This window comes from Cebus imitator, unplaced genomic scaffold (assembly GCF_001604975.1).
Source record: "Cebus imitator isolate Cc_AM_T3 unplaced genomic scaffold, Cebus_imitator-1.0 Scaffold2, whole genome shotgun sequence".
Lineage (NCBI taxonomy): Eukaryota > Metazoa > Chordata > Mammalia > Primates > Cebidae > Cebus > Cebus imitator.
In genome coordinates, this window is record NW_016107317.1 from 3459588 (window position 1) to 3479759 (window position 20172).

The 20172-nt window shown below is 35.9% G+C and overlaps 1 protein-coding gene across 2 annotated transcripts in view; it reads left to right on the top strand.

Annotated features, from left to right (window-relative positions):
- PTPRO (protein tyrosine phosphatase receptor type O) overlaps positions 1-20172 on the top strand; it is a 276527-nt gene that overhangs the window by 155897 nt on the left and 100458 nt on the right. For both annotated transcript variants that reach the window (XM_017528611.2, XM_017528620.2), the window contains exons 2-4: positions 2986-3259; positions 16247-16405; positions 18782-18934. In XM_017528611.2, coding sequence (XP_017384100.1) covers positions 2986-3259; positions 16247-16405; positions 18782-18934 — 586 coding nt within the window. The remainder of the gene's footprint in view (positions 1-2985; positions 3260-16246; positions 16406-18781; positions 18935-20172) is intronic.

The following is a 20172-nucleotide window of genomic DNA, read 5'->3' on the forward strand; positions in this document are numbered from 1 at the left end:
CCGGGAGGATGCAATGCCCCACCCTTCTTCAGCTCGCCCTACGTGGGCCACACCCACTGTCCAACCAGTCCCAGTGAGATAAACCGGATACTTCAATTGGAAATGCAGAAATCACCCACCTTCTGCATCAATCTTGCTGGAAGCTGCAGACCGGAGCTGTTCCTATTCCTAAAAGTTTATTCTTAATGTCTAGCTCATATTACAGAAATCTGCCTGGGATCACCCACATCAAAAGCACTTAGCATATGCCAGGTACTGGTCCTAGAGCTGAAGATGTAGCTGGAAATAAAATGCAGTCCCTGACCTTAGAGGACTTACCATCTGGTATGGTGAGAATATGAGGAAAACAATTTAGTCTATTAAATGTTAAGACAGAATTAAATTTGTGTATGCCACACATTCACTATAAGTACTAGGACCTGTCAAATCTGGATTTCCAAAAAATGAAATAAGAAGAAAAAGCCAGTCCATTTTTTGTTCTATAAAGCCTCTTGTAGGATAGGGATTTGTATCATGTGCTTCATTTGGTTGCTGGCAATATGTGAGATACCAAAATCAATAAGTTAAACTGTTAGTGGAAATGTAAATTAGTTCAGCCATTATGGAAAACATTACGGAGGTTCCTCAAAAACTTAAAAATAGGACTACCATATGATCCAGCAATCCCACTACTGGGTACCTATCCAAAGGAAAGGAAATCAGTATGTTGAAGATTTCTCTGCCCTCCCGTGTTTACTGCAGCACTCTTCAGAGGAGGCGAGATGCGGAATCAACTTAAATGTCATTCAGAGGGTGAATGGATAAAGAAAATGTGGTGTATATATACACTACCACACACACACACACACACACACACACATGCACACACACAGACACACAGAATGTTATTCAGCCTTAAAATAAGAAGGAAATTCTGTCATTTGCAACCATATGGATGAACCTGAAGGACAATACATCAAGTGAAATAACCCAGGCACAAAAAGATAAATACCATGTTTTTACTCATATGTGAATGCTAAAAAAAAACTTGCTCTCATAGAAGTAGAACAACTGCAAGTTCCCCTAGCAGAAGTCATTACTAGAGCCAAGGAAGGGGGAGACAGGGGAACAGCCAAAGGCTGGCTGAGGGAGACAAAAGTACAGCTAGACAGGAGGAATAAGTTCTAATGCTCTGTTACTATGGGGGGGGGCGCTATATTAACACTTTATCGTATATTTTCAAATAGCTAGAAGAATGGATTTTGAATGTTCCCAACACAAGGAAATGATAAATGTTTGATGTTATCGATACACTAATTACCCTGATTTGCTCATTACACAATGTATATATGTATCAAAATATCATACGGTATCCCATAAAGATGTAAAATTTGTACGTGTCTATTAAAAATAAGAATAATAGAATCAAAATCAATAAATTGAGTAATTTGTTAGAGGCAAATGCCCATATATCAGTAATTCAATCAGCCATTCCTTCATTGATGTGACAGAAACTTGACAGACTTGATGCTAGGAAAGTAAGTTAAGAGGTGAAGATAAATGGACATATAGAAAAATAATTAGGCTGACTTTTTGTACCTGTGACCATGGATGAGTGACTTAATCTTTCTGAGCCTCAGATTCCTCAGTTACAAAGTGAGATTAAAAATAACGATACCTATCTCATGAGAGTGATTATAAATGAGGTTTTTTTATATGGAGCACCTGGCATAGTGCCTGAATCCCTGTAGATTCTTAACAAGTTTCAGCAATTTTTCTATCCTGCTATTATATAAGAGAAATTTGAGGCTCAGTGCAATGAATAACTTACTCAACCAGGACACTACATAACTAGAAGATAAACACAAGCATGTGGTATAAAGTACATGAGTCTTGTTTGAGACTGGAAAGATTAATTCTGCCGATGGAGTCTGAGACAGAATCAGGAAGGAAAATTTAAACCAATTACATGGATGGCTTTTCAAGTATTGTCCATAAACATATATTTGGAGACTTGGAGCAAAGTTTTTAAAAAGTCCGTCAACTGCTGACTTTAGCGTAGACATCTGCAGCTCTACCATCTGATCTCTTCTTCACTAGTATAGCTTCCTTCATCTTTACGACATTATGCTGGTTAATCTTTAATGACAAGGATCAACACCAGTTTCCCAATCCTGACTTTCTAATAATTTTCAGAACTAGCAGGTGAGAAGAGGGGAAAGAACTGCCTTGATATATTCTCCTATCATCACTCCCTCTAAAGTAAGAAGAGTGTATTTCTTTAAACCATGTAACTTTGCCAGCATAGCTGAAACAGAGAACTTCCCTAGAACTTGAGTGTCAAAATGATTCATTCATTACTTACTCCTCCACAAGATGTTTATTTTATTTTATTTCATTTCATTGTTTTATTTTGAGATGGAATCTCACTCTGTCATCCAGGCTGGAGTACAGTAGTGCAATCTCAACTCACTGCAACCTCCGCCTCCCAGAAGCAGGTTCAAGCAAATCTCCTGCCTCAGCCTCCTGAGTAGCTGGAATTACTGTACAGGCATGTGCCACCACGCCCCACTAATTTTTTGTATTTTTAGTAGAGACAAGGTTTCACTGTGTTAGCCAGGATGGTCTCAATCCCCTGACCTCATGATCTTCCCACCTCAGCGTCCCAAAGTGCTAGGATTACAGGAGTGAGCCACGGCACCTGGCATGCAAGATGTTTATTTTGTTTATTACATGACACTGTCCACAAACTGGAAGCATCTTTTCAATGGAAAAAAATCCTCCAAGTAAAACCCTGAGAAGATCATTAGAGTCCTAAGATGGATAATTTCTTTCTGATTTTCCTTGTGTAACTAAAATACCTATGTAACTCTATTTTAAGAAATAAGGCTTATCATAAACATCAGTTTATGATATAAAATAATATGTAAAAATTGTCTTAGTATAACTTTATTATGAATTATCTGAATATAACCTCCATCTCTTTTTTTCTCTTCCATTCAACAGAATGCTACAGCTTTCCATGTAACTGTCCAAGACGATAATAACATCATTGTCTCATTAGAAGCTTCAGACGTCATCAGTCCAGCATCTGTGTATGTTGTGAAGATAACTGGTGAATCCAAAAATTATTTCTTCGAATTTGAGGAATTCAACAGCACTTTGCCTCCTCCTGTTGTTTTTAAGGCCAGTTATCATGGCCTTTATTATATAATCACTCTGGTAGTGGTAAATGGAAATGTGGTGACCAAGCCATCCAGATCAATCACTGTGTTAACAAGTAAGCATCATGTGTAAAATTGTCCCCTGTTTCTTCTTAGAGTATATTCCCGTGGGGCTCTAATTGAGGCAGTCCACCAAGAATGGCAAAATCTCCTGCCTTGATGCAAAGTGACATTGATTCAAAGTTCTATGCTTTATTGAGAATATAGCATCTTGCTGAAGTTTGATGTTTACTGTTTGCATTGTGTTAAACAAAAATATTTTTAAATCAAAAAAGTAAATCTCAATGAAGTAGTACATTTTGAGAGTAAGTGACAATTTCAAATTCATGATTGGAAGGTGTAATTTTCTGCTGTATTGCTTAATAATGTCATCATAACTTGTCTATTTTTTCTAGAGCATGTATTCTCATATTAAGCAATTCAGTTTGGAGGACAACGAACTGATACTCCTATTTATCCTGCCCAAATTCAAGTAGAGGTCTTTGACTGAGACATAGAAAAAGATATCTTTTTTCATCAGTTGTTATTCCCCACCTCATCTTCAAAATAGCTTTGCCTTCTACTTCTCAAGAAAAAAAATGACAAGAAAAAAAATTAATAGCAATTTAACTTTCATTAGTCCATGTCATAAAGAGTGAATGCTGACATTCGGAAATTTTAGGAATAGTTTTAACTTCATGTGATATTTTTCACTTTACTAGCTGACTTTAATATCTAATCTCAAAATAAGATGTGAATCTACTGTCTATGTTAATATATGGAAGAAAAACTGATTATTTATAAGACAGTAGAGTTTATCCCCAGCACAATGTAATGGCTCAGCAAAGTACTTTATGCTTATGTTCTTCAGTCCATCTTTTTCAACAGCTGCAATTTGTTAAATGCCATCTATGTGTGATTGTTCTGGTGATAACTAAGGAAAAAGACAGTGATATTGTATGTTGGCATACAAGGAAACAGAAACTACAAGGAGCAAAAACTCAAAACCAAGCTAGAGGGTATATTCTTAACATGTCTGCCAAAAATTAATTCAAGTCTCCATTGGCAGAGTCCCAGGATCAGTAGTGAGTCCTAAAAATTAGGAATGGCATAGACCCAAGACCTTCAAAGTTTATAGGCATAATGGACAAATGTATTAATTGAATTAAAGGGAGAATTTACCTTGTAAAATACTATCTGAAACAAGCTCTAGAAAAAGATGAATTGCAAGTCAAATTTAGGCAGCAGATATAGGTACATAATGCCTACAATACAAACTCCTTAAAATCAAAAGCTCTTATCTTCATAATTTCATGCTTAATAGATGATCCATAAATATTAGTTTGATTTAGTTGAGCAAGTAATAGGAGAGATCTAGGGGGGAAAAACTAAGGCACAGAGAAAAATAAATTTAGGACTATAATGACAGTTGCTGATCCAACATTTATGAGCATGTACTCAGCCATCCCTAATCAGTTGCAGCTGGAGGATTCAGCCCTTTAGCTAACTGTGAAGACATGTGATAAATCAATGTCTTGATTTATCAGGTAAATCAGGTAAATCAATCCTAAAAGATTTCTAGGATATCACTTAGCATTTGCAATGAGTTCCATTCAAAATGTATTATATTTTCCTTTGTGATGTTTTTCTTTGAACTGTAGGGCATACAAGTGTGTTGAATGTCAAAAAAAAATGGAAATTTTGCAGACGTCTTTTTTTATTGATTTGTAGAGGAAGTACTGTTGTGATCAGATCACATTTTATATGATTTCATTTACTTGAAAGTTGTTGATATTTGTTTTATGGACCCAAATATGGTCTTTCTTTCTGTGTATTCTGTGAGCACTTTCTGGGTGAAGTTTCAATAAGTGTAAATCATATCAAGTTGATTGTTCAAGTCCTCTATATCCTTACTGATCTTCTGTTTCCTTGTTCTAATAATGACTGGTAAAGGAATCTGAAAGTCTCCACCTGTCACTGTAAATTTGTCTATTTCTCCTTTCACTTCTTTTGGTTTATGCTTTACATATTTTGAAGCTCTGTTGTTATTAGGTGCAAAAACTTTTAGGATTGCTGTGTCTTCTTGCTAAACTGAACCATCTGACTACATGTAATGTCCCTCTATATGCCAAGCAATATGCCTCGTGTTCATGTCCCTTTTGTCTGATATTAAAATAGCCATTTTAGGTTTTTTTAAGTGTTTGTGTGGCATGCTTAATCCATCATTTTGCTTTCAGTCTACTTATGTCTTTACACGTGAAAGGGTTTCTTATAGACAGCATAGAGTTGAGTCTTGCGTTTTTTTTTCCAATCTAAAAATCTCTGTCTTTTAACTGGAATATTTAGGACAGCGCTACCTAATAAAAAGAGAATGTTAACCTCATATGTAATACTAGGTTTTCTGGTAGACACATTAAAATTCTTTTTGAAAAGTTGAAATTAATTTTAATAACATAGTTTACTTAATCCACTACATTCACAATATTATTTCAGAATATAATCAATATACAAATTTATACACTTTTTACTTTCAAACATAAATTTAAGTAAAAATAAAGCTGCACTAGCCTAATTTTAATTGCTCAATAGCAACACGTAGCTAGTTGATACCAATTTAAATAGTGCAGGTTTAGACAATATACATGTAATTATTAATATTATATTATAATACAATTATTTATATGGTTGAATTTGAATTTACCATATTGCTAGGCTGTTAGGTAGAATGGGGAGTGAGTCAATCTACTCAATAGTTGAGCTGGGTTAAAGGCATTAGATACCTTCCGCTCATCATAGATTTCTAACTCTTCCCATGGTAGGCTGCCAGGACTGGTAGAGGGTATTTCTCAGTGTTCCAGTTCCACCCTCAGTAAGCATCAAACCCTGAACACCTGCACCACAGAAGAGCTCCCCCAGCAATAGACTGCTGTTACTTTTCTCTCATTGCTAAGTTTTTGGTGGGGACAGAGGGTATCCTTGGTTCTCATGGTCCAGCCTCAGACTTAGGCAGACCCTGTGATGCTAGATGGGTCATTCTTGACATTTTTACCCCTCAAATTACACTGACACTGAAATTCTACTTTAAATCTGTGGGTCAGAGAGTTTCCTGTCTCTTCTCCAGTGGTAGCAGAACTACTGATACTCTACTTTGTATCAGTGTAGGACTCTGGGCCCAAAAGAGTTTCTTCTCCTCTCCCAGAAACAGGAGTCTTTTGCTTCTATTCATCCTTCAAAAGAAGTCATCTTTTCCTGAGAACTAGAAAGGAAAGATTTTTCTGCCCCTCCACAATACATTAAGCTTCTTATTTATATTCAAGAAAGGTCCAGGGAAGTAAGTGTTCTTGCTGGCCTCTTCGTGGTTTCAATTACCATCTGCATGCCTTTTGCCCAGCACCCCAATCCCCAACCCAAAAGAGGAAGACTCTCTCCAGTCCCCTGTCTTGCCTCTGGTAGTCCTCATGAGTATGGGGTAGAGGCCCAAAGGGAAAGCTAGAGAGAAATAGTATACTTCGTTTGTGTCTGCCTCTCCCAGTTAGTCTAGACCAGTGGTGATCTAGAACTTTTGGATGATGGAAGTATTCTATAACCGTATTGTCCAACATAGTAGCCACTAATTTTTAATTTTAATTAGTTTGAATTCATTTAAAATTTGAATTAAATAGCTCCATGTAGCTAGTAACTACCATGTTGGACAGAGCAATGCTATGCATCCATTTAGACCATACTTAATCTTTATGAATCCATTAAAATCGGAGCTGTTTTCTTCCTACATGCTTCAATGTTGCATCCTCTTCCTGCTGTGCTTTGCCGAAGTGAAATCATATGTCCCCTCTCTCCAGAGGGGCTGGTCACTCCTTGGAATTCACATCATTTGGTTGACTTGCTATCTCACCTCTCCTGTAACCTCAAGAATAGTTATAATTTCGTGGATTACTTGGCTTTTTCTTCTTGAGGTGGAGAAGAAGTGATGTTGTCCTGGGGCTTTTTACATCTTAAGGGGAAGAGGAAACACGTACTGATTTCTAAAGAGTAAAATTATTTAATGATGGCCTATCAAATATCATTTTGTACTCAATTTTTAAAGGCTCAATTTCATTATCCCAAATTTAAGGAGCAATAATAGGTTGAGCATGTAAGAAGTGGGGATTAGTGCACAAATTATTTCTGTGACATTAGGCATGAGCTGGCATTTGGTGACATTTGGGTACAGCTTCCACCTTCATTAAAAAAGGGAATTAACATACATGATGACTAAGATTACTTTTGAGCTCTGAAACTAACATTATTTGTCAGTTAATGATGTATTTTTGCCATCTTTATTTTTCTAACTGAAAGCTTTTTAAACAAGTTTGGAAAACATTTGTAGTAGCTGCTCACAGAGTTGACACATTTCTCTTGAGAATAAAAGAGTACCTTTGTAGCAGTCATTTACTGTGTGTTAGATGCTTGTCTTGATGAAATCAGCGATGACAAAGCAATTGGCCCCAGGGCAGTCCTTTGATATTTTGCTATAGTTGTTCTGAGTCTGTCACTCTTAGAGAAAGCTGAAAAACATGACAAAGAATAAATTTGGCACAGCAGAGTCATTTGGCCAGCTCAAAAGAGTTTCACAGCGCTTAGGGTCTGACATCTCATTAATATTTAATTGATTGAGAACCTTCAGTATATTGCATGCACTTCAGAAGGAAGAGGTAGTTTCTCAGCAGGTAAAAGGATAACTGGAATCAGTTGCTTAGAAATTGAGGAAATGTCACATACACACAGCTGTGTCATGTGTCAGTGAAGTTCTACAGAATAGTAGCTGTACACATTAAATAATACACATGAAGACACTCTACAAATACAATATTCTGTACAGATCTATTCTAAATAAAAATAATTCATGAGTTTTTATTTTACTTATCAGGTACATGCTCTGTGCCATCTCCTAGATACCAAAGAAATAAAGATAAATGAAAATACTTATAATCAAAGATGTTATACTATAGTGGAAGAAACAAATACCATCACAAAAAATATGATAACAGTTATTGTGACCAGAAAGGGGGCCCAATCCAGACCCCAAAACAGGGTTCTTGGATCTTATGCAAGAAAGAATTCAGGGCGAGTGCACAGTGCAAAGCAAAAGCAAGTTCATTAAGAAAGTGAAGGAATAAAAGAATGGCTATTCTATAGGCAGAGCAGCCCCAAGGACTGCTGGTTGCCTATTTTCATGGTTATTCTTGATTAGATGCTAAACAAGGGGGTGGATTATTCATGAGTTTTCCCCGAAAGGGAGGACAATTCCCGGAACTCAGGGTTCCTGCCCTGTTTAAACTATATAGGGTAACTGCCTGACCCTGCCATGGCATTTGTAAATTATCATGGTACTGGTGGGTGTCTCTTAGCATCCTAATGTATTATAATGAGTGCATAATGAGACAGTGAGAACGACCAGAAGTCACTCTCATAGCCATCTTGGTTTTGGTGGGGTTTGCCCAGCTTCTTTACCACAACCTGTTTCATCAGCAAGGTCTAGCCTACCAGGTCTCAGCCTTATTTTATCCAGTCCCTATTCAAGATGGAGTTTCCCTGATTCAAACACCTCTGACATTGTGAAAGAGTTAGGTAAAAGAAATTGCCCGGTCTTCCTAGGGAACACTGGGAAGGCAGCACAGAAGAAACAATCATTGAAAAATGAAGGAAAATTTGCTGAAAGAATAACGAATGGAAAGTGTTACAGATTCAAATAGAATTGTACATGCAAATAATGGAGGCAGACATAGCGTGGCACACTTGATGACCGCAGGGAGTTAAGATGGCAACCGTTAGGTGTTCCAGAAAATAACGAGAAACGTGACTAGAAATGTTGGGAAGAACTTTAAGTACCTTGCAAAGGAATTTAGACCTTAACCTATAAGTGATAGGAAGAAATTATATAATAAGATTTGAATGAGGAAAGCTCTCTCATAGCAAAGCTGCAAGCCAAGAGATCCTGAATCCTGCATTGGAATAGAAAAATTATCAAGGAAGTATTTGCGGTAGTAGTTCAGAGCATTAGTTTTGGCGTCAAAGCAATCTGAAACTGTATATTTTGCCTTGGGCAGATGATTAATTTCTCTAAATCTTAGTTTTCAAAACTGTAATTTATTCTAGGGGTTAGCAAACTTTTTCTATGATGGCTTAGATAATAAGCCAAAGCGTGTTATGCTTTGAGGGCCACAGAGTCTATATTGCAACTATACAACTCTGCTGTTGCAACACGACAGTAGCCATAGATGGTACATAAACAAATAATCATGACTGTGTTATAATTAAACTTTATTTATAGACACCAAATTTGATTTTTATATAATGTGCATGTGCCATGAAATACTATTCTCCTTTTGTTTATGTCCAGCATCTAAAAATGTAAAAGCCTTTCTTAGCTCCAAAGTCATACAAAAACAGGTGGCAGGGCAGATTTGGCTTTGTGGACTGTAGTTTGCTCACTTGATCTGTCGTATCATTATAATATGTAATATTGGATAATTATAGTTCCTACTTGGTGGGGGGCATTATGAAATAACATGAACTCCTTAACAAAGTGTGTAGCATGCAGTATAGGATCAATCAATGTAAGAAGTATCAATGGCATTAAATAGAAAGTTACTCAAGGTGTCAGGAGCAAAGGAGATTGAAACAGATTGAGCAGAGAAGTATCAGTGAGATGGAGGTGACTGACTTAAGACAAAGATTCTGACTACAGCGAGAATATCAAGTAGCTTACAGACATTGAAATTTTGAGCAGAAAAGAATTAAAAAATTAAGATGAGAATGGAGGCAGGAGAATAATTTAGAAAGCTGTTGAAATGCTCCAGGAAAGAAATGATGAGGACTTGAACTAAGGTTCTGGTGTGATGATCACCACCTCACCTGGACATGGTAGCTGCTGCTGCCAGACATACCTCACCGGCTTGATTTGAGGTGCCAGGTCAGGTCTCAAATCTAAACACCAAACAGCAGCTCTGGCCTCAGTCTAGTCCCTTTTCCCTGTGCATGCCATCAGAAGTGAGGGTCTAATCCCAGATCTTCTTCCTCAAGAAATCTCTGCCAGAAGAGATACATTCTTCAGTTGGTCACATCAGAGGTTACTGAACATGAACACAATTGCTTCTTTAGTTTTTTAGTCCAGCTAAACAGAGCAATCTCAGAAAGAAGCAACTCTTAGCAGTTAGCATGTAATAATTAATACAAAGCTACTTTTGTTTTCTTTAAACACTATGTGCTCCACATTTGCTTTTATTTCTTTGTCTCTTCTCTGAGATAACCACATCCGGAACTTTCAAAACTTTCCCATTCGTGATCTGTCTTGAATGATTCAAAGATAATTAAGGGGCATAAAATATTCTTCAATTTGAACATGAGTTTTCATTCTATGAGACACCTAATGAAGGAAAAAATTATCATACTAAATGTCATTTTTTTAAATAAAGAAAAAACTTATGCTAGGATTTCTGGTCAAAATAATGCAGTACATTCTTCTTGTCATCCACTTTTGCTCCTACCACAAAGCAAAAAGAAAACCAGAAGCACAGTGCCAGACCAAAAAACACAATCGTTCTCTAAGAACCAGAAACAAGATAAAAACTCAAAGTGGGGAAATGGGCTGAAGTAATGGGCCCTCTGTGCTCTGGGTCTGGAAAAGACACTACTGAGTCTGGGCCGCAGGGTAGTAGGAAGGACTGAAATGCTCCACTCTAGATAAGGCACAGAGCCAGGCTCTCTGCTTAAGGCAAACATTCTTCCTGTTTGAGAAAAAAAAAAATACATATACAAAGGCCTGAGGATGCAGGCAACACATACTCATCTTACTACCAAGGTCCATGTCTAGTTACTTTCTAAGTCAGTGAATGAATCTGTGATAACCACTATATCATCCACAATATTAAAAATGCCAAAATAATGTCATATGCCTTGCTATATAGACTAGGTGCTTTGGTAGGCTGAGAGGATGCAATGGCTTAATTCTTTCAAAAGTAAGGCATAATAAGAGAGAAATGGGGGAATGGAAAAGCATAAAATGAGCCCAGAACCTGTGTCTCAAAACACACAAAGAACTTAAGCTAAAAAGGATAGATATCAAAACAACTATAACAGTTCAAATTGTATTTTAAATAGCAATTTAACAAAAATTTAATTATATTTTTAAAGGTCAAGGACATAAATGTAAGAATCACTGCCATTTTTTAAAACCAGGGAATTAATGAAAAAAAAAAATTGGCAGAAACAGTGCAGTGCAGTGCCTACAGTTCCACCTACTCAGGAGGCTGAGGCAGGCAGATCCGTGATTCCAGGAGTTCAAATTGAGCCTGGACAATGTGATGAGACCCTATCTCAAAAAATTTTTTCAGAAATAAAATAAAAACATATAGAATAAACATGAATAAATTAAAACTTTTATAAATGAAAACATATCATTTAAATTAATTTAAAATTTAATTCATCAAACTGGATAAAATTAATTTGATTTATTAAATTTAAAGTTTACTAATTGAAAAGCTTCAGTAGATGGGACAAATTCTATAATGATAACAGTTATAAAGAGCTAGTAAATTAGAAGATGATACTGTGCGATTTGCCCCATAATATAGCACAGTGCAGCAATTCACAGGCAAGGAAGTGGGAGAGGCTCTAGCTAAGAAGGCTTAAGAGTTAAAGAAAAAGAATGGAGGGAATGGTGGGTACAATATTTGGAGAGATGATTATGAGAATTTCTAAGACTTGAAAAATGACATGAATTCACAGACTGACAGAGCATTCTAACTAAGCACTTAATAGAGAAATTCAAAACTAAAACCATGCCTAAATATATAATGGTATATTATTATTATCATCATTATTATATATCATCAGGTTATTAAGGCTAAATGAAAATAAATAAATAAGCTTAAAAGGTACAAGAGAAAAAAACGCAAAGTATCTACAAAGGAATGACTATTCTACTGTCAGAAGTCTTCCCTTCTGCAGTAACTGGTGAAAGAAAACAAAAAAAATATTCAAAGTACTGATGAAAATACCTGTCTACCTAGAATTTTATACCCAGATACATCAAGAATAAACCACATTAAGAATAAAGATAAAATAAAGAAAACTTCTAATATGCAAAGCCTAGAGAACCTAACACCCGTAGCTCTAAGTTAAAGAACTGTTAATAGATATATTTCAGCAAGAAAAAAAGTAAATCCAGAAGGAAAATTGAAGACACAATTGTTAAAAAAAAAATGACAATGAGAATATGGTATATGACAAACATTATGTTACAAATTAGCGGGAAAAAACTGAAAAAGAACCCCAAAACATGTGAAAAAAATTAACAATTCTAAGAAAAGGAAAGCTGATTGGCCAAAAAACAAAAGACAAAATAATTAATCTCCTCCATGAGCAGAAAATTAAAATAAAGAGACAAAATTTCACACACCTCAGAGTGACAAAAATTTAAAAGACTGATGATATCAGCAAATGTTGGAAAATAATATGTAGGAAGAGGAACTATCATACACTGCTAATAGATATGTAAATTGCCCTAATCCAGTTAGAAAACTTTCTGAGACTATCTGATACAGATGACATATAGACCCTACTATCCAGGATTTGCAACCTAATGAGACATGCCACAAACATTTACTGCAGCATTATTTGTAAGACTGAATGATTAAAAGCAATCAATCTACTAAGAAAATAACAGATAAATTGTGTAGATTGTGTAGTTGCAAAACGGACACTAAAATAAAGTTTCTAAATTTTCTTGTGTCAACATTAATAAATCTAAAACAATGTTAGGCAGTACAAACAAGCTGCAGGATAGTTATAATTTGCATAATATTTTAAAACATGAAACAATGTTGGATGCTTACAAATATAAAAGTTAAAAAAATGCATAAGAAGATAAATACCAGATTCAAAGTAATAATTTACTCCTGGTTATGGTTGGAAAAGAATGGGATTTGGGTAAGTTATATGGGGGAATTTCAGCTACATTTTCTAATACTTTATTTATTTGAAAAATTAAAACATCTGTAGACAAGAAAGTAATGAATAAAGATATTAAATGATTCACTTTTTTCCAGCAACTCCGTTTCCATGTCCAGTCCAGGCTGGTCGTAAGACAAGAAAGGGAAGTACAATGGAGTGACTGACAGGGCGAGGACTATTCACTTAGATTAGGATTTAACCTTGTCATCACTGAAATGCCTGTTAGTAACTATAGCTAGGGTTTATACCACAGCACTTAATTTCTAAAAAGAAAGATAATGAGAGAAGTCACTGGAGAGATAGTACAATATTTTTAGACTATACATTTTTAGTTCTTCTAAAAACAGTAGTTCTTGGATTGAATACTCCTCAGTAACGCTTAGACATCAACAGGATTTACAGCTAACCTGGGTCATTTACACTGAAGCTGAGGGAAACATATAAAACAAACATATAAGCAGGCATTTTAGACATTCTCTTAGTTTAAGTAGCTTGTTGCAAAAGAAAAAAAAATCAGAAAATAAAATATCTGTCCTCTAATCCTCCAGTATGTCTTGAATTTCAAAGTTTGATCGTGGCTTTGATGTACAGACTTCGTGCCTCAGGGCATGAAAGATTGAGTGCCCTTCTAACTTCTCTTTTCAGTAGAAGAAACCCTGACGAGGATGTGAAACAGGACTGCAGCAGTGGAGGAGTTACTGCTCCATGGCTGCTTTTTCTGTTTCCTTTCATTTTAGTTCTCTTAGGGCCAGAGTCAATAGCTGGATCTGGTAGACTCCATGGATTAGTAAATTAGGCTAGGTTGAAAGAAAGAACTTGAAGCAGTTTGAAACTTATTTGGGAGTTTTGAACTCAAAACTGAGTCTTTGAGGGTTGGTTGATTGGTTGATTGGTTGGTTGACATGGCACGTAAGTGAGTTAGTGAGTTCATTCTGAAACGTTACCTTTATGTAGGAAGACTAGGGATGAGACAAAGAGAAAATTCAAGCTTTTTAACCAGAGACTATAGCACATAGTCCACAGTGACATGATCACAAAATATATTGGAGTCTGAAGGCCTTCCTAATTTTTGGTAGATGTGGGCTTGGTTTTTCAGAAAATTTCAGGAAAAATCAAAGTATTAACATGTAGCTTCAGTTATTTCTGGGTCTCTTAAAGTCAAAAGCAAAGATAGATTAAGACCCTGAGCAACAAAATAAAAATACATCCAGCTACAGATTGAAACATACTGGATATTCAATAGTTATTTATTAAATGAACTAAGTCAAATTTGGAGTTGTCATGTTATTAAAATTGAAATTTTTTAAATGTAAAGTTTAAACTAAGAACATTTCTTTAGGTCAGGCTATAGATGATGTCCAAGAATCCTCTCAATCAATTCTAAAACTTTGAATCAAAAAATTTTTTTTCTGTCAACCTAAAATGGTCAAAAGGGTCAGAATATCATTTAAAGAGAGTTTTTTCAAGCACAAAGTATGAGGCTGGAACACGTGGAAACACCAGCTCCGTAAGCATGCAGTCAGTCTCTGACGTAGTGAAATTAGGATTTCATTTCTATAGGCAGAGACAGAGAAGTTTTTATCAGGATTACAAAAAATTATTCATACAAGTTTGACACTTGGTTACAGAAATTTCATTGGTTATAAGCAGTGTTTCTTTTTTGGGAAGGGTACATTTAACATTTTTTTACACAGAGTCTAATAGTTATTTTTGGGTTTTCTGTCATCTGACCTAAGCAAAGCAGGACAAGAAAGACGGGAAGTTAATCTACAAGGGTCATTAATTAAGAAGCCAGGAGGTTTTTGTCCCTAACATCATCTAATTCCCTCTAGTCATTGTACAGAACAAGAAAAATAAAGTGAGTTAACCTATAATTGAGAACAGAAGTTATAACTATATGTGACTCAGATCACAGTCCCATCTTTCTCAAGGCTTAAAGTGATTTTGGAGTTTCAACAGCTTTTAAATTTTACTTATTTTCATATTTCTTTTCTTTTTGTTTTGTTTTTTTGTTTGTTTGTTTATTTGAGATGGAGTTTTGCTCTTGTTGCCCAGGCTGGAATGCAATGGTGGGATTTGGGCTCACTGCAACCTCTGCCTCCTGGGTTAAAGTGATTTTTCTGCCTCAGCCTCCAGAGCAGCTGGGATGACAGGCATGCACCACCACACCTGGCTAATTTTGTATTGTTAGTAGAAACGGGGTTTCACCATGTTGGTCAGGCTGTTCTCGAACTCCTGACTTCAGGTTATCCACCCACCTTGGCCTCCCAAAGTGCTGGGATAACAAGTGATCCCAAACCAAATTAGCATATATTCTTAATAAAAGTAATAAAACACAAGTAAAATCTGTTTAATAAGAATTTTGCAAAACGGTGGGATGGGGAGGAGATATACATATCGATCATCGATTTTAAACAATGAGTATTTTTAAAGTTTTCCAGCGAATGAACTACTCAAGCAAAATAGAAATGTTTTCTTTAAACTTTTATAGAAAGAGTGGCTTGATAAACACCACATAATATATTTTTTACAACATTGGACAGTTTGAAATTTTATACTTAATATAGAAAAAATAAGCGCTATGTTCACATGAAGAAATAAATAATCATATAACTACCATTGGCCTGAGCCAAAATTTATTTTCTGTCACTTGCCTGTTACTAATGTAAAATTTCCTTCGCATGAGAAAAAGAAAAATAAACTAGGAATCCGGAGATACAGACTGCCAGGTACTTGTTGAATTACCTCAGACAAATAATTTAGTCTGTGAGTTATCATTACATTTATCTGCGGGATGGAGATAATAGTATTTGCTCTTCCTAGATCTCAGTATTGTTGAAAAAGGAAAAATAAATGTGAAAGTTCTTCAAAAAGCAGAAAGCACCATATAAAATGTACTTTATTAATTGCTGCTAAGAACATTCAATTCATGAGTACTGAACGGTTTAGTGCTCACAGAGAGTGAAAATATGTGTTAATTTCTGGTATGCGTAATCCTTGGTTCATGCAAGTATTGACATCAGCCTTTCTCTTCTTTCTTTTCCCTTTCTCCATTTACTTCACGTCTGTAGAACCTCTGCCTGTAACCAGTGTTTCAATATATGACTATAAACCTTCTCCTGAAACAGGAGTCCTATTTGAAATTCATTACCCAGAAAAATATAATGTTTTCACAAGAGTGAACATTAGCTACTGGGAAGGTAAAGACTTCCGGACGATGCTATATAAAGGTAAGCGGCAAAAGGAAGTTTGAATCACCGACAACTATCACTTTTTACAAAGCTTTTCCCAAATGATGTTCTCTCTTACTCCAACGAGGTTTTATAATTCACTATCTGACCTATAAATGAACCATTAAAAATAGTTATTGATTTATGAAAATCATGTTATAAGGAGGCCTAGAACATCTGGTTCATTACTTGAGAGCTGTGTTTCATGTGCACAGCATGAGAAATACTCAAATTATTATCACTTACATATTACTATTCCCTAAGGCATCATGCCTGGTGCAGGAAATAAATTTAGGCTTAAGTTTAGAAGCACAAGTAACCATTTCCTTCTGGGTATGATACATGGGCATTTCTGGGACTGGGAAGCTGGAGTGGTGTTTTTCACAAAGTTTCACTTGGAGATGATCCAACATCCTCAAATGCAAAAGACAATCCTTTTTAGTTTCTGTGTATATATTTATCTGTTTGACCAGGTAAATGAATACATTAAAACACAAAAATTAGTTTTGCTGTTTTACTGGCTTGATGGGAACCTTGTGGGGAGGGGAGAGAAAAGAGGCCAGGAGAACTAATACTGCAAATTAGTCAAAGGAACGAAATAGACTTCTCTGGAAAGAAGGGGCTAGAGGGAGAGGGAAGAAGGGGCATTGAGCTTCATTGGGAGTGAAATCCAGAGAAGGAACTTGAATACACTCAGGACACATCAGTTGGGGGTGGGAGGCAGGTAATGGTATCAGAATTGGCTGACTGTAACTGGAAACGTGTATTGGTGGGAAGAGAAAGAATATTGAAGCACATAGAGCATGACATCCAGAAAAATGTCACTTTGACTTGCTGCTTTTACACACTCATTTCTTCCATGGATTTATTTTTTTTATAAGACCTATTTAAAATATAGGCAGTGGGGCTGGAGTGGTGGCTTATGCCTATAATCCCAGCACTTTGGGAGGCCGAGGCAGGCAGATCCCTTGAGTTCAGGAGCTTAAGACCAGCCTGGCCAACATGATGAAACACTGTCTCTACTAAAACATACCAAAAAAACTAGCTGGGCATTGTGGCGGGCGCCTTAATCTCAGCTACTCAGGAGGTTGAGGCAGGAGAATCATTTAAACCCAGAAGACAGAGGTTGCAGTGAGCCAAGACCGCACTACACTCCAGCCTGGGTGACAGAGCAAGGCTCCCACTCGGAATGAATGAATGAATGAATGAATGAATTAAATATATGCAGTGAATTTAATTTTTTTTAACTTTGAAAAAAGTAAAAATAAATTTCACAAATTATTATATTCTTTATTTACAATGAAAACAGATTACCTGCAAATTAATAAATGGAATGTTATTTATTTATAGATCATATGCAAATACATTTATGAATGATTAAAAAGCAATTGCTGAAATTTTGTTAACAACTATGAATTTAAGAAGAATTAATATACCCTTATTCTTAAGTCAACTAATTTTCAAGCAATTTTTAGATTTCAATTCAATAAGTGATACTTTTTTATTTCTCTCATTTCTTTTGAGTTGGACTAGTTTTTTAAGTTCATTATTATTCTCTTTAAAGTTTTCTAAGTGGAATCCAAATTTTTATTTTTTCTCTTTTTGGGCAGGTTCTGTCTACAAACTGGCAAATACACCAGTTTTAAATTAGGCTAGTTTTTCTAAATGAAAACTTTTCTTGTAAATTGTTTTTATTTTAGGCCAGAAGGTGGCAAAATACCTTGAATTTTTATCTTAAAGTAAATGACCAGTGTAGGCCAGTCGCGGTGGCTCACGCCTATAATCCCAACACTTTGGGAGGCCTAAGAGAGTAGATCACCTGAAGTCAGGTGTTTGAGACCAGTCTGACCAACATGGAGAAACCTCATCTCTACTAAAAATTCAAAATTAGCCAGGCATGGTGGTGCATGCCTATAATCCCAGCTACTCAGGAGGCTGAGGCAGGAGAATTGCTTGAACCCAGGAGGCGGAGGTTACAGTCAGCTGAGATCATACCATTGCATTCCAGCCTGGGCAACAAAAGCAAAACTCCATCCCCCGAAAAACGTAGTAAATCGCCAGTGTAAACTTACTCTCTACAATTTCTTTCTATTATCTCCTTCATTTAATACACACCTGAAAAGTTCCTACCATAAAAAGTTAATTCCAACTGTATCCGATCTCCTTAGGAATTCTAACAGAAAAAGCCCTTCAGTATCAAGTCTAAACATTTGAAGTTTCATCTCTAGCCTTCTACTAACTTTTAATTACTGACCATACCAGGAGTTGAAAGAAATATTATTTTGTGAATGTTTAACCATAATTGTTTCAAACTTTTCAGAAGTGTGTGACATTTAGAAGACCATATTTTTCATGTAGTTGACTTTCTCTTCACAGATTTCTTTAAGGGAAAAACAGTATTTAATCACTGGCTGCCAGGAATCTGTTATAGCAATATCACCTTTCAGCTGGTATCTGAAGCAACTTTTAATAAAAGTACCCTTGTTGAGTACAGTGGTGTCAGTCATGAACCCAAACAGCACAGAACTGGTAAGTCTCCTGAAGAATCAAATATAGTGAAAAACTAATTCAATTATATTTTGCTGTATATTTATTTTTTATCCTAAGAAAAATTCTGATCCAGACCAAAGAAAGAAAATATATATGTTTAATAACCTAAAAAAATTTTCTATCAATGTAAAAAGAACTGGCCAAAATATTGAATAAGAAAAATCTAAAATATGTCAATGCAATCATAGATTTGTAATATTTGAATAAAAAGCTACATGATATTACCAAAGGTTATAATTAAGTCACTTACCTGGATCTAGTAGACATCAGTTATTGCTGACAATTGGCCCTATGGCAGAAAAAGAGAGAGAAGACATTCTAGTACAGATTATCAGATTATTAAAGGAAAATACTGAAATTCAAATGTATCTAAAACTTGCAGTGTTTAATTTTTGTAGCATCACTAATATGAAGCACTATTGTAGGATGAATGGATGAATGGATGGATGGATGGATGGAAGAGTAAATGGTTAAAATAAGCATTATTTACTAAGTACCAATCACCAATATAAGCAACACTGTATGTGCCTAATGTGCCTGAGTACTCAATAGGAATGCTGGAGAGGCCATTCTTGTGAGCCCCAGGAAGGGATTATGATAGATTACTTCTAAAGTCTTGACAGTTTGAAATTCTAAGCTGTCATAATTCTTATTCATTAGTCTAAGACCAGGAAACTATTTCAGCTAAATCACAAATTCACCTGATGTCAACATTTAAGATTCTATTTGTGTTTTTCATTATTCCAAGTAAGAAGTAAAAACATTAATTGAGCACATTCTACTTGGAAGCTGTTCTAAATATTGAGAGATTAAGATAAGACTGATGAGGCAGGATCTTTGTCCTCAAAAAATGGTACAAGTACTACACAAATGGTCGTCATACAAGGCAGAATGAGATAAATATTGTAAAAGAGGTACAAAGTTATTTAACAACACACAGGAAAGAGAGATAAATTTTATTAGAAACTCATGGGGCCAGGTGCAGTGGCTCATGCCTGTAATCCCAACACTTTGGGAGGCCAAGGTGGGTGGATCACCTTAGATCAGGAGTTCAAGACTAGCCTGGCCAACATGGCAAAACCCCATCTCTACTAAAAATACAAAAATTGGCTGAGGGTGCTGGCAGGAGTCTATAATCCCAGCTACTTGGGAGGCTGAGGCAGGAGAATCACTTGAACCCAGGAGGCAGAGGTTGCAGTGAGCTGAGACCACACCAT